At 39.3% G+C, this 14,093-nt stretch overlaps 1 protein-coding gene across 1 annotated transcript in view; it reads right to left on the bottom strand.

Moving 5' to 3' along the window:
* Nucleotides 1–3,619: 3,619 nt before the first annotated feature.
* ICOS (inducible T-cell co-stimulator) overlaps nt 3,620–14,093 on the bottom strand; it is a 26,171-nt gene continuing 15,697 nt past the window's right edge. The window contains exons 2-5 of the mRNA XM_010861022.1: nt 8,841–9,179; nt 8,148–8,254; nt 6,722–6,806; nt 3,620–6,280 (exon numbers count right to left, since the gene is read on the bottom strand). Of these exons, the coding sequence (XP_010859324.1) occupies nt 6,240–6,280; nt 6,722–6,806; nt 8,148–8,254; nt 8,841–9,179 (572 nt within the window). The 3' untranslated portion in view covers nt 3,620–6,239. The remainder of the gene's footprint in view (nt 6,281–6,721; nt 6,807–8,147; nt 8,255–8,840; nt 9,180–14,093) is intronic.

The raw sequence follows: 14,093 nt of genomic DNA, 5'->3' as shown, positions 1-14,093 counted from the left end.
AACTATGTCTTCCTAGCTTAGCTCAAGAGAGCATTTCATTATGACTTCCAAAGTAAGGGAATAATAATGCAATATAGTGTCATGTCCATTAGACAAGCTGCAGTCATTTTGGACCATGACCCATAATTAAAGCCAAAAGGACAGAGTAGAGAGAGACTGTATTGAGGAGAAGTCACAAATAGGGTTCAGTGTTTCTGGCAAAGAACCATACATAGATGCCATTATAATCTTCATGTACATGAAAACTAAAAACTCCCCCATACAAAATGAGATTTGTTTTTTTTTTCCCCAAAATGGCTAAATATAATTTTTGTATGTTAAAGTTTACAGAGTCCTTTTGAAAGGACTTGCTAGAAAGGGAATGGGGGGCGGATAGTGATATTACATACAGGAAAGAAAAGAGACTAGCTGGCCCAGGAGTGCTTGGCATGGAGAAGTACAAAGGTATCTAGATGTGTCATGGCAGAAGGAGAAGCTGTTGAAATGTTAGTCAATGGCTAAGTAATGTCTGATTCTTCAGTCCCCTGAAGGAGTCCCCAAGGAGGCAAGGCTTCCCTGTCCTTCACTATCTCCCAGAGTTTGCTCAAACTCATGCCCATGGAGTCACTGATGCCCTCCAACCATCTCATCCTCTGTCACTCCCTTCTCCTCTTGCAGGGCTGTGAATTCAGTTTCTGTTAGTTTACAATTGTATTTAGTTTTGTTTCATTAAAAAAAATATTCAGCCAGGCAGCTCCCTTTTCCACAAGCCTTTTTGAGACTTTAAAATTATTGTAGAGAAAAGATTCTTTTCTATATTATAAAAAACAATTATCCAACACAGTAATATTGGTACCTGTCATTTTTCCACTTCTGTTGAACCCAGCCTCAGTGGACACCCTTTCTTAAGGACAGAGGTCAGTAACAGACAGCCATGGTTTGGTGAAGGCTTTTATCCAGCAGAGATCAGGAAATTGAAATTGAAAACTTTCTTTAAAAGCTCTATGCTAAGGAGACTTGGAAAGAAAGGAAGATTTTTAGTCATGGTTAGAGCAGTCCCTGAAATGAGAAAAGAATGGATTGACTTGGAAGACAAAAAAGTAAGAATCCACAAGTGTTGGTTTTAGGGATAATTTTTAGGTTTGTTGATAGACACTCTTATTGCCTTTAGATGGATTATATGGCAAAGTGGAGAATAGCTTAGACTCATATTGAATCACAAACACTAATCAGCAAGAGAAAAATAAAAGGTGGCATAGAGTGAACGACATCCAAGGGTAGCTTCCCTTTAAATTCACCAGTGTCTTCTCACTGAAAATATAGACTATGGGAGGGGAATTAAACGTTGATATTGATGCAGTCACCCTCCTAGAAAATTTCAAATTTCCCTGTTTCTCATTTTCACAGAACAAAGGTTGACAAGCAGGTAGGATGAGCATAGCCTGTCTTCCATGGCACGAAGAGAAATCTTATGTACCCAATACAAGAGAAAAATTATAAAACAGAGTGGGAAATGGGAAGACGATTTAGAGCACCCAAAGAACAAGTGGTCCCCTCACATAAAGAATGTGAATGTTACAAGGTGGAGAAGTGTATTCACCAGAATTCAAGATGATACTTCTAAGCAAGGAGGTCAGATCCTAGGAGGACTCTGTGTCCCAGGGCGCTGGACACAGAAGAAGGGTGCCCTGGGACACAGAGGAAGGGAGTAGAAGGGGCAACAGATTGCAACTTAGTGGTTAAGTGAAGAGGGCAACAAAGAGATTTTTCCAAAGGTGTACAGAGTCAAGGAACAAACGGGAGAGGATGAAGCACCAGTTACAAGCAACAGTGGGAAAATAGGCTTTCCCTAGTCCTGGAGGATCAAAGGCTATCTAAGCTGGAGTTACCCCAGAAGCCAAAGCTGAGACAAGGATGCTAGGGCAGGAAGTTTATGTGAGAAGTGAAGGAGATGCCAGTAGGGATGTAAGCAGGTAGACAGGGAAGGAATGGCTGCCAATAAAGCCTATCAAATTGAACCAGTAGTCATTGTAGGCAATCAGAACTTAACACAAAGGGCAAGCTCTGGGAGCCAGTAAAAAGCACAAGCCATAGGTTAGACATCCCAGGCCAAGGGAGCCACTGTGGCCCCCAGTTGAGGATGGAGAAACCACCCAGACTGGGGTGTTAGAGCCCAAACAGAGTTAAGGGGGCATCCATGGGGTGGGGGCATCCATGGGGTAGGGGCATCCATGGGGTGGGAGGACCCAGCATAGGGAGTGAGAACCCAGACAGAAAGAGGAGGCTATCATGTGGTGGGGGGAGGAGGTGCAACCAAGATGGGAGATTGGTTTCATTCTGGGGGACTGATCAAACAAGTGACATATTAAAGATAATAAGAGTCATATTTCTCAATGTCATAAGAGGAACAAATAATAGAAAGGAATAAATCTAGAATGAACTTTGTTGTGTTGCATTAGAATCAAAGGCATAGGTGTGAACTCATGAATTTCAAAACAGCAGATGTGGGTATAGAAATAAACACAATTGTAAATGTGTGTATGTACGCATATAATGTGTATATATATACACACACATATTTATATCCAGACCTAGGTATACATGTTATGTATGCATGTATATTTGCATCCAGGCTTCCTAGGTGGTGCTAGTTGTAAAGAATGCGCCTGCTCATGCAGGAGACGTAAGAGACATGGGTTCGATCCCTGGGTCAGGATGATCCCCTGGAGGAGGGCATGGTAACCCACTCCAGGGTTGGAGAATCCCATGGTCAGAGGAGCCTGGTGGGCTACAGTCCATAGGGTTGCAAAGAGTCAGACATGATTGAAGCGACTTAGCATGTCCAATTTGTATCTACACACATACACACACATATATACACACACACATATTTACATCTACATTTGTGTATATGTGGGTATGTGTGTCCCATTTCTGTCCAGTAAGGATCCTGGAGCAAGGAAATCCCAATAGGAATGAACACTCACTAATGCTTAAATCTTGGCTTCTAAAAACCATTGTCCACTTAAAGAGATCAGGGATCCGTGGGGAAACAACTGATTTCAGCACTGTGGAAAACACGAGCTGAGCCTGGGGGATCTTGTTCTGCCAGAAAGCAAGGAAGTGCTGAGAAGATGATGGAGACCTGGTTGAAAGACACCAGAGCCAGTTTGAGTAGGCGCCCACTGGCCAAGGATGGGACAATTCAAGCATCAAAACAGACTAAAGATAGTAATAGATGTTTGCCACTGAATAAAACAGGAAATCATACATATATATTAAATAGATGGACAAATGACTAAATTCAATGAGGAACAGATGATTCACAAAACTTGAAAGTACCTCCCTATAAACTGTCACTATAAACAGGAAAAGAGTTAACTTTACAGAGGAGAAGCTTGACAGATACCAGCTTAGTCAAGGGATCAAAATGCCTGTTGTCAGTAACATAACAAGTTGAGATTTCGAACCACCTGACAAGATGCAATTAAAAGAAAGTAGCATCGCTTCCCAGAGAAGGCAATGGCAACTCATTCCAGTGCTCTTGCCTGGAGAATACCAGGGACAGGGGAGCCTGGTGGGCTGCCATCTATGGGGTCGCACACAGTCGGCCACGACTGAAGCGACTTAGCAGCAGCAGCAGCATCGCTTCCATGTTATTTTGGCTAAAGGTCAATAAAAGCTGATTTTAATTATGAAGAAACACCAGACTGAGCCAAATCAAAGGACCTTCTACAGAATATCTGCTTATAATCTTCGAAAGAGCCAAGGCCATAGAAATCAAGGCTGAGGAACTGTCCGGACCAGAGTTCGCAACAAAGGTGTGACGACTAAATGCAAAGGGAGATTCTGGATAGAATCTTTTGCATAGAATATATTATAAGGATATCTGGAAAAACTTGAATGTGGTCTGAGAATTAGGGGCAGCAATGTAACCATGCAAATTTTCTGATGTTGACGATAGTATTGTGTTTATGGAGAAAAGGGGCTTGTTTGTTACAGGAAATACATACCAGTTGGAGGTGATAGGCTATTAGGTCAAAAACTTAGAACTAATGCCCTATTAGGGCATTTTGGTGGCCTTCCAACTATATGTTTGTGATGGCCTCAATTAAAAAAAAAATGAGAACAGAAAGAACAACTGTTCCAAGCTGTACGACAATCTTTAAGAACGAGGTCAGATTTGCACATGCTGGCTACAGGAATCATTTTCCTCCTCCAAGAAAACAGATATTTTCAGTTGCTGAGTATCAAATGTTTATTCTTCAGCTTCCTAATACTACTAAAATCTATTTCATAATTAGCTCCTCTTAAAACCAGCTTTTATTTCACAGAAATTGTATCCTTTAATAATTCCCTTTGAAACATACAGGGCTAAGGATGCAGGTGTTTCAGAGTACAACTCAGACAACCAGGAGAAGTGGACCACCTGAGGGCTGTCCTCCCCACTTGACACCCCACGCAGAAAGCCACAAACAATTCTGGGAACACCTCTGCAAAGCCAGCCAGGTTGTCCAACTCAGTAGAACATCGTACTTGATTCAAATTACACATTCAGTACTGTACTGTACATATCCAGCATCACACATGCTTAAAATAATATAAGTATGCATAATGACATCTCAGGTCTCGTTTTTAAAGTAACGATAAGCAGGCAACTACACATTCTAAAACTACTAAATAATCCCTTTTTACCTAAATTGAAAATGTCACATACACATTGGCTGCTTCAGAAGCCTTGGGCATGCAGACAGGAAGTGAAGAAAATATTTCAGCTAAGAATAATCACATGTTATATGTACTTAAGAATCTCTACAGCCAAACTGAAGGCAAAGGAAGACTGTCTTGAAGAGCCAGGGCCAGTTTCCAGGCTGAATGGTTACTAGGAGGGGGGGATCATACAGATGTTTTCCTGACACATCTGTGTTTCATCACAGATCCTGGAGGAAAAGTCAAGCAGACCCACTCTGGTTCCCAGGGTGGCTTCAGCCCCAGGGGGAAGACCACCTGGTTGTCCTGGCTCAGTAGAGTCTCCCAATTCTGGGAATTCCATCCAGGTCTGGATAGCTGCTCCAGGCTGATGGGGGCCACTTCAACCTGTAAAGAACAGCGGCATCATGGCTGAAGCTTGGCAGTGACCTCTAAGAACTGTAGCCTTCTGCTGAATGGATCATGGGCTTTACCTTCCAGGACAATGCTTGACAAAGAAAGATGGTTTTCTTAGTTTGTTCAAAATTTTAGCATGATATCCAAAAACAGGCTGGTTTGTAATTAATAGCACCGTGAAAATATAAAAATAGTAGAAAAAAGTGTCAAAAAATGAAGTCACTTTTGATTCTGAGCTGTGCTTCCTACCGCTGATGTCAACATGTCAGCAAAGTAAACCATTTGGAAAGTAAACTGAAGGCAAAGTAAATCTTTTTCATAGAATACATTATAAGGACATCTGGAAAATTTTGGGAAATTTGGGAAAATAAGATATCTCTCTGGAGCAAAAATTATGCTTATTTAGGGAGAATACAGGCAAGTTATATTCACTAGACTGCAACTACATATATGTAACTGAGCAGCGGAAGGAAAAAATGTAGACAGTAGCTCCCAACTCTGTATGCCTGTCAAGTAGTTAGGTAGAAGCATTTTTAAAAGGAAAATTGAGGGCAGAAGAAAGCATCTAAATTGTTGGGGCAGTGGTCAACTGGGGTTAAGAAGTTGGAAAAGAGTGCTGTGTACAAACGTATCAGTATGTTATTGTTACACATCCACACCTCAGAAATAAAATAACTACAGTTTTCAAGCATCTTCCTCTACTGCCTGATTATGAAAGGAATGGTCATTCCTACAGAAAGAAAAGGTAGTCTGTAGTGAAATGCAGATAGACTCTGGCTCTCAGCTGCCCATTTGCTTTGCAGATTTGGTACCCCTGACATCTTTAAAACATTTTTGTAGATGTGTTTGTTCTCCTGGCTGGTGCTTTGCTATAAGCAGATGTGAAAACAGGGATTCCATCCCAGTGAGGTCTGTTTGTCGAGCACACATGAGCTGGGCTTTCTATAAAGCTAGTTGCAAGAGGGTATTTGTTTTAAGAGAACTCAACAGTACTAAGGCAGTCTGTTGAAATCCCTATTGACTGACGTAGTCAGTGGTCCAGACTGAACAAAACTCTAGCAGAAGATGTATGTAGTCAAATCAAGTCAGACTCTCTGTGGTCCAGGAAACAGAGAATCTTGCCCTTCAAGTTGTAGAGAACTGGCCAAGGTGGTTCATGCCTGGGTGCCAGGGAGTTCCAAATTACGGGTCACATCTGTAACAGAAATATAGCATAAATTCTTTAAAAGTTCTTTACGTGCCAAGCCCATTCAACAAAACTTCTCCTTTCCTCTGCCTCTTATAAACACACACATATATACACACACACATACACACACACAGGGAAACATATACCCCTTCTAAACTCTTCTTTATGTTTCAAGATTGAGCACCAATTCTACATTTTCCATGGAGTTTGACCCAACCTCTATTGTAAACTTGGCTCCTACTGCAAACTTTGAGCTCTACCATATTGTTTATTTTCAATGAATGAGACAAAGCATCAATTCAGTGAAAATGAAACTTTGGCATTTTACAGAAAATACTAAAATTCTGTCTTAAAGACATCTTCCCTTCTTTTCAAATAAAAAATTAAAATTATAGGCTTCATGTAAAGAACACTCTTCCCTTCCCAAATCCCCGTGTGTCACTGTACCTGTGGGTGCAGGCTTTTTAGCAGTGTTCACCGCTGCCATGAACATATATTCACTGTTAGGGTCATGCACGCTGGTGGGATACTTCTGCAAGAAAAGTCAGAAACGTGGTTTGTCTTCTCCTCGTCCCCATCTCCATTCTTGTGTGTGTGTGTGTGTGTGTGTGTTACTGATTTCTATTCTTTGTTGAAGCAGTATGTGACAAAGTATTAAATGAGACTTAGGCTCTTGACTTTGGGATTCCCTGATAGCTCAGTTGGTAAAAAATCTGCCTGCAATGCAGGAGACCCCAGTTTGATTTCTGGGTCAGGAAGATTCACTGGAGAAGGGATAGGCTACCCACTCCAGTATTCCTGGGCTTCCCTTGTAGCTCAGCTGGTAAAGAATCCGCTTGCAATTTGGAAGACCTGGATTCAATCCCTGGGTTGGGAAGATCCCCTGGAGAAGGGAAAGGCTACCCACTCCAGTATTCTGGCCTGGAGAATTCCATGGACTGTGTAGTCCATGGGGTCGCAAAGAGTTGGACACAACTGAGTGACTTTCACTTTCAAGGGGAACCATATGTGTAAAGGACTTTAAATAAAAGGCTTTCTGCTCGGTATCTTTTCTCATTTATGCCTTTACTTTTCCTTCCGCCATAGACTTAAGACCACAGGACTTATCTTACTCTCTTCCTTCTTTGTCTCTCTTTCCAAATTCCTTTCTGGAAACAAATACACATACTGTATGGCCAATGATCACACTGTGGATGTGCTTGAAGGTGCTAACATCCTTGCATAATACTCAGAATGGTATAATTTCTTTGAGAACCCATTTTGTGATAGATTAAAAAGAATATTCGCCAGCACAGAGAGACTTTCATTATCGTTCTTTTATCTTTCTGCATAGCTTTTCAGTGATTTTCTTTAAAAGCAAAGAGTCCTAATAACTTACCATGTAAAAAAACTGGCAGTTTCTTTCTCAACTACTGATGGCATCTTCCAAGACTTTCTCACTGATTATTTCTTAATTGACAAGTTGAGGAAAGCTTATAACTGTTTCATCTGCCCTGACTTTGTAAACTTAGAATCAAATTTGCAGTCCACATGGAATAATATTTTTTAAAGCCGGAAGCATCTTTTTAAAAAATCTTTTAAACTTCCTTTTCCCTTTTGGTCTTTCCATGGCCCCTTTCCCTTAGCATTTTGGAATAATAATAATGACATATCTCTCTGGAAGCCACTGAACTCTTCTTGGAATGAAGTGGCTATAAAGTAAATAAGCTTCTGTTCCAAGTTAGTAGTTTAATTAATAGGCACATCTTAAAGAAAAGACATTATCTGTCTGTCAATCAAATTATTCTGGAAAAAGCAATACATACTCTGATGAGTAAAGAACTACTGATATCCCCCAGTAAAGCTAGTGCAAGAAAAGATCGACGTTGCTCACCTTTTTTGTAAGCCAATACATAAGGACACATCCAAAAACGCAGACTGTAACAAAAGCTGCACATCCTATGGGTAACCAGAACTTCAGCTGGCAACAAAGCTCTGATTCTGGGTTGAAAAAAAAGATTAGTTAGACAAGGAAAAAGTCTCAGAATCAAATCTCCCCTTTCACTGCTGAATTATAAGTTCATTTACTAAATTTAAAAGAGCTATTTAATCAAATAAAGTTTCTATTCAGTACAACCATGAAATGCAGTAAATAGTAAATAAATAATATCATCTCAGTATGATAGCAAGGATCCAAAAATAAAACCAAAAAGACCTCATGTACATATATGTCTACAAATGTGGTTAATGGAAAAGACTTTGCTGTCTATGTTCTTGCAAAACAGTAAGAAAAGTACTGTAGAAAACTATTGTTTTCAATCATCTCACTTAATTCCACACACCCCAACAAAAAACCCAAACCTTAAACTTTAGGTGAATAGAGGTAATAGCTCTTAAGCCATGGGTTTTGACATTTGTTCTAATTTTTTTCCTGATTTTCAACAGCATGTCTGTTTTAAAGACAATATGACCTATTTCTAACTCAGCAGTTTATATGATACTTGTTTGTTTAACTGTTTTCACAAGTGAGAAAAATGTTAAAATGCATATATACTCTTAAGTCTAGAAGATGAAAACAGTATCTTACCATAAATATTCAAATATTCTCTGCTTAGAATATCTACTTGAAAAGGAGGAGGATCAAAAATTGACAATTTGCAGATGTAATAGCTGGCATAAGAACTGTCCAAATTATATAGAAAAAAAGAGACACTATTATTGGATAACTGAAATTTACAGACATTCAGATTCCTGATGGATACTGTGTCTTCATTTCCTTTAGTCTTAGTGAGATCACAGAGTACATTATCCCCTTTCAGCAACTGCATTTTAAATTGTCGAACAGTATCAGGGTATTTGCATAAAATTTGTACACCTCCATTGTGAAATATGAACATCTCAGATGCAGCAGAATCATTGAATTCTCCTGGGCAAAAAAAAGAAAGCAAAATTTTATGATTTTGTTCCTCTAATCATTATATTTGAACACAAAAGTCATCTCTTCTCTTCATAAAGTCACCATCATTGCAACAAAATGAAAGAACTTCACAACCAAAATATAGAATATTAAGGTAGAACTGTGAATTAGGAAAAAACCTAAACAGAGACTTGTTTATCATACATAAGTACATAATATTTAATATATTAAATAATACATTTACATAGTATAAATCAAGCAGAAGTGGTTCCTTCCTTTTGGCAGATTTGATATTGGAGACAGATGACAAATAAATATGTAGTCATGCACCATAATTTATGCTAGAAATGGAGTACTATTCAAATATAGGTACATGGGTCCTAATTTTTATTGAAGAATTCAGATAATGCCACTTGGAGAAAGTGACTTTGAAAATTAAAATTGAAGGAGGATTAGCACTTTAGTCAAACAATGAGAAATTCGGGGAAAAACATAGTTTAGGGAAAAAAACTTTTTAAAGCACAAAACAGCTTAAACTAAAAATGAATGATTATGTATAACTATATATTTACACTATATGCTCTAAGAGAGTGAAAGAACAAATGAAAATTATTTTCAAATGATAGAAACATGTCTTCTCTGAACCTCATCCATTGAGAACTGAATCAAAGTCTGATGATAAAGATAAAGATCCAAATTTTCTATTTACTGTCTCATTTTAATAAACAAATTTGAAGCTTATAGGAAGCCAAAGTTGTTTTTGTGAGCTACATAGGGGATCACAGAAGAAAGAGGCTGAAATGGTTTTGGACCGGTTGCAGATTCTGAGTTATAAGTTCAAACAGCTCTCTGCCTTCCTTTTTCCTTTTTTATTTTTAATATGATTAAATTTCATACTGAAATTGTTTGGAAAAAATTATTACCATGACAGTTGCTAGTTTAAATTTTGAAATCCCTGGTTTTACTCTTGAGAAAACTATGTAACAAGTACAAAGAATTTTTAAGGAAAAAAATTACCTTTTGCTCCTATTCCAGTGAAATAGATATTATCTGTGAATTTTTTGCTCTTTACCTTCCAGATATATACTTACTTTATATAGCAAACGTATTACTTAATGTTCTTCTATTGGCATTAATATTATATTATAAATGTTCTATTTTTTACATAGTCATAATAATTATCCCTTTTAATGCCTATACAAAAGGCTGAATGTCAATCTAGAATAACTTGTTAAAGCATTCCACTCATGTTGACTGGTTGGGGTTATTTCCAGCATTTTGATTTCATGTAAATATTTCAACATGTGGGAAAAATCTTTTAAAGACTCTAATGACACTCTGCGTGGCCATGTTGCTTTTGGGAAGAACTGTTCCACTTTTTAACAGGACTAGCATTATGCAGGAGAATTCACTTGCCACAACTCTGCTTACACCAGTGTGTCAATTTTATTTAAGATTTACCATAGTTACTTACTTTTTTTAAATATCTCTAGGCTTTCTATCTCTCATATTGTTAGGGAATAGATTTTCAACTTGAGGATTTGATTGTGAAAATATATACGAGTGTTCTATTTTTCAGTTATGGCAGTCCAGATTTTTCAAACTAACTCCCACACCGAAATAACCAAAAATGCTTAATGAAATGCCTAAAATTATTAATTTAAAAGATTAAATGGTGAAAATAAAGAAGAAATTACTAGATTAAATTTAAAGAACCAGAATCAAAGGAGAAAAGCAAAGGTTAGAACTTGCTTTTACTTTGAGAGTGTATGCTGTTCTCTCAGATTTATATTTTCGTTTTCATGTCTCAACTTCCAGAGTCTGAAAGTGAGAAATCTGGTAAAAGACATTTTATCAGATTTTTCCTTAGTAAGGTGAAATCCCCAAGGTTTGCATTCTTGGAATACAGGTAAAGCAGAAGTAAACCAGCTTTCACCCAGATTATGCCCCCCCTTCAAATCACTCCAATGGTCCAGAAAAACCTCAATAACTGAACTTTGTTTAAGGTGATTGGGATTACTATTCAGTTCAGTTCAGTTCAGTTCAGTCGCTCAGTCGTGTCCAACTCTTTGCAACCCCATGAAACGCAGCATGCCAGGCCTCCCTATCCATCACCAACTCCTGGAGTCCACCCAAACCCATGTCCATCAAGTTGGTGATACCATCCGACCATCTCATCCTCTGTCATCCCCTTCTCCTCCTGCCCTCAATCTTTCCCAGCATCACTGTCTTTTCAAATGAGTCAGCTCTTCGCATCAGGTGGCCAAGGTATTGGAGTTTCAGCTTCAACATCAGTCCCTCCAATGAACACCTAGGACTGATCTCCTTAAGGATGGACTGGTTGGATCTCCTTCCTGTCCAAGGGACTCTCAAGAGTCTTTTCCAATACCACAGTTCAAAAGCATCAATTCTTCGGCATTCAGCTTTCTTTATAGCCCAACTCTCACATCTGTACATGACTACTGGGAAAACCATAGCTTTGACTAGACGGACCTCTGTTGGCAAAATAATGTCTCTTTTTTTAATATGCTGTCTAGGTTGGTCATAACTTCTCTTCCAAGGAGCAAGCATCTTTTAATTTCATGGCTGCAATCACCAACTGCAGTAATTTTGGAGCCCCAAAAAATAAAGTTTGTCACTGTTTCCACTGTTTCCCCATCTATTTGCCATGAAGTGATGGGACTAGATGCCATGATCTTAGTTTTCTCAATGTTGAGTTTTAAGCCAACCTTTTCACTCTCCTATTTCACTTTCATCAAGAGGCTCTTTAGTTGACATATTATAATAAAAATCTTGAAAACAACCAGGGGAAAGAGACTGACTTTTTTTCTAAAAAGCAACTGTTAGACTGACAGGTGGTGTCTCAAGATCCACAATAAAAGTTATGATACAGTGGGATTACATCTTATATCTTTAGAGTACTGAATGAAACTGTCAACCTAAAATAGATTGTCTAGGCAGACAGAAAATGTATATGTAACTTGAAACTTTGATAAATGAAGTACACATGTTGTGATTTCTTAATAATGACCAAAAGAATAGAAACAGACCATAAAACCCAAATGAATGTCACAAAATTTAGTACGATGCTTCTGTATAAAGGGGAAGAAGAGTTGGGATCAGGAAAGAAATACAGAGCAGAAAGCTGTCTGTGTGCTGACAATGTTTGACTTCTGGACCTGTGGTAATTGTGGGAGTAAGGTAGTATGCTAAGTCACTTCAGTCATGTCTGACTCTGTGCGACCCCATAGATGGTAGCCCACCAGGCTCCCCCGTCCCTGGGATTCTCCAGGCAAGAACACTGGAGTGGGCTGCCATTTCCTTCTCCAATGCATGAAAGTGAAAAGTGAAAGTCAAGTCGCTCAGTCGTGTTCGACTCTTAGCGACCCCATGGATTGCAGCCTAACAGGCTCCTCTGTCTATGGGATTTTCCAAGCAAGAGTACTGGAGTGGGGTGCCATTGCCTTCTCCGAAGGTAGTATGCTTAGTAGTTATTCATTAAATTGCACATTTTATTTTTTCACTTTTCTGAATAGATGCTTTGTTCTAGAAAAAAAATGGTTTCAAAGTACAAAAAAGAAAACTAATGCTTGTTTCATTTAAAAAATTGAGGGTAAATATAAGCAACAGGCAAAGGGGGAAAATTGATCACATGAGAATAGGTGCAATCTACATTAGATTAAAATAAAAGATGATTTGCATGGGGACTTATTTGTCTGAAAGTAAATTATGTTGCACTACTCTTGCTTTGATGCAGAAGATAAAATCAGTGAGCTGGTTCACAGTTTCTTTAGAAATGTTCACAGCAAATTTCCCAAGGACTTTAGAATGGCAGTGTGTAAACCACAAAGGAATCTTGGAACAAAAGTGTCTGCAGCCACCCTTGTGCTCACCCAGACACAGATGCACTTCTATTTCTGAAGATGATTCTGTCCGCACCTTTTCCTCCTTTTATACCCACACTATGACCTATAACCCAACACAACATGAAATATAATGGTTGGTGGTGCAGAGTGAGAGAAGTACAATGCAGTGGTTCCCAAGGAAACCAGAGGAAAATTCTGGCTTTGCCATTCGCAAGTCTCTGTAACAAGGATCCCTCTCTAGACTGTAGTTTCTTCATCTGTGAAATAAGGAACTGGGACCAAGACATCTTAAAGTCCTTTCCAACACTTACTGTCTGTGGATTCAGGATGAGAACATAACCAGATGAGACCATGAACAACCAAGAGAGATTACTTTGCTATTGAATTCTTCAGAGGAGAAACCATGTTTCCATAATCCTCTCTCTGTTCCAGCATCTTACTGGGCTATTCCAGGAAGTCAGGAGAAATGAAAATTAATGAGACTATCTTCCTGACCTATAAAGCATTTAGGTATGGCTAGGAAGACTCTTGAGAGTCCCTTGGACTGCAAGGAGATCCAACCAGTCCATTCTGAAGGAGATCAGTCCTGGGTTTTCTTTGGAAGGAATGATGCTAAAGCTGAAACTCCAGTACTTTGGCCACCTCGTGTGAAGAGTTGACTTATTGGAAAAGACTCTGATGCTGGGAGGGATTGGGGGCAGGAGGAGAAGGGGACGACAGAAGATGAGATGGCTGGATGGCATCACCGACTCGATGGGCACAAGTTTGAGTGAACTCCGGGAGTTGGTGACAGAGAGGCCTGGCGTGCTGCGATTCATGGGGTCGCAAAGAGTTGGACACGACTGAGCGACTGAACTGAACTGAACTGAACTGAGGAAGACTACTCAAGTTTTTCTTGAGTGACAGTGCTGAGGGTGTGAGCTCGGGGAGTAACTGCTGCTGCTGCTGCTGCTGCTGGTAGGTTGCTTCAGTCGTGTCCGACTCTGTGCGACCCCAGAGATGGCAGCCCACCAGGCTCCCCCATCCCTGGGATTCTCCAGGCAAGAACACTGGGTGG

The sequence above is a fragment of the Bison bison genome, unplaced genomic scaffold (assembly GCF_000754665.1).
Source record: "Bison bison bison isolate TAMUID 2011002044 unplaced genomic scaffold, Bison_UMD1.0 scf7180017864471, whole genome shotgun sequence".
In the NCBI taxonomy this organism is placed as follows: Eukaryota; Metazoa; Chordata; class Mammalia; order Artiodactyla; family Bovidae; genus Bison; species Bison bison.
This window is presented reverse-complemented; position numbering and strand designations above follow the sequence as displayed.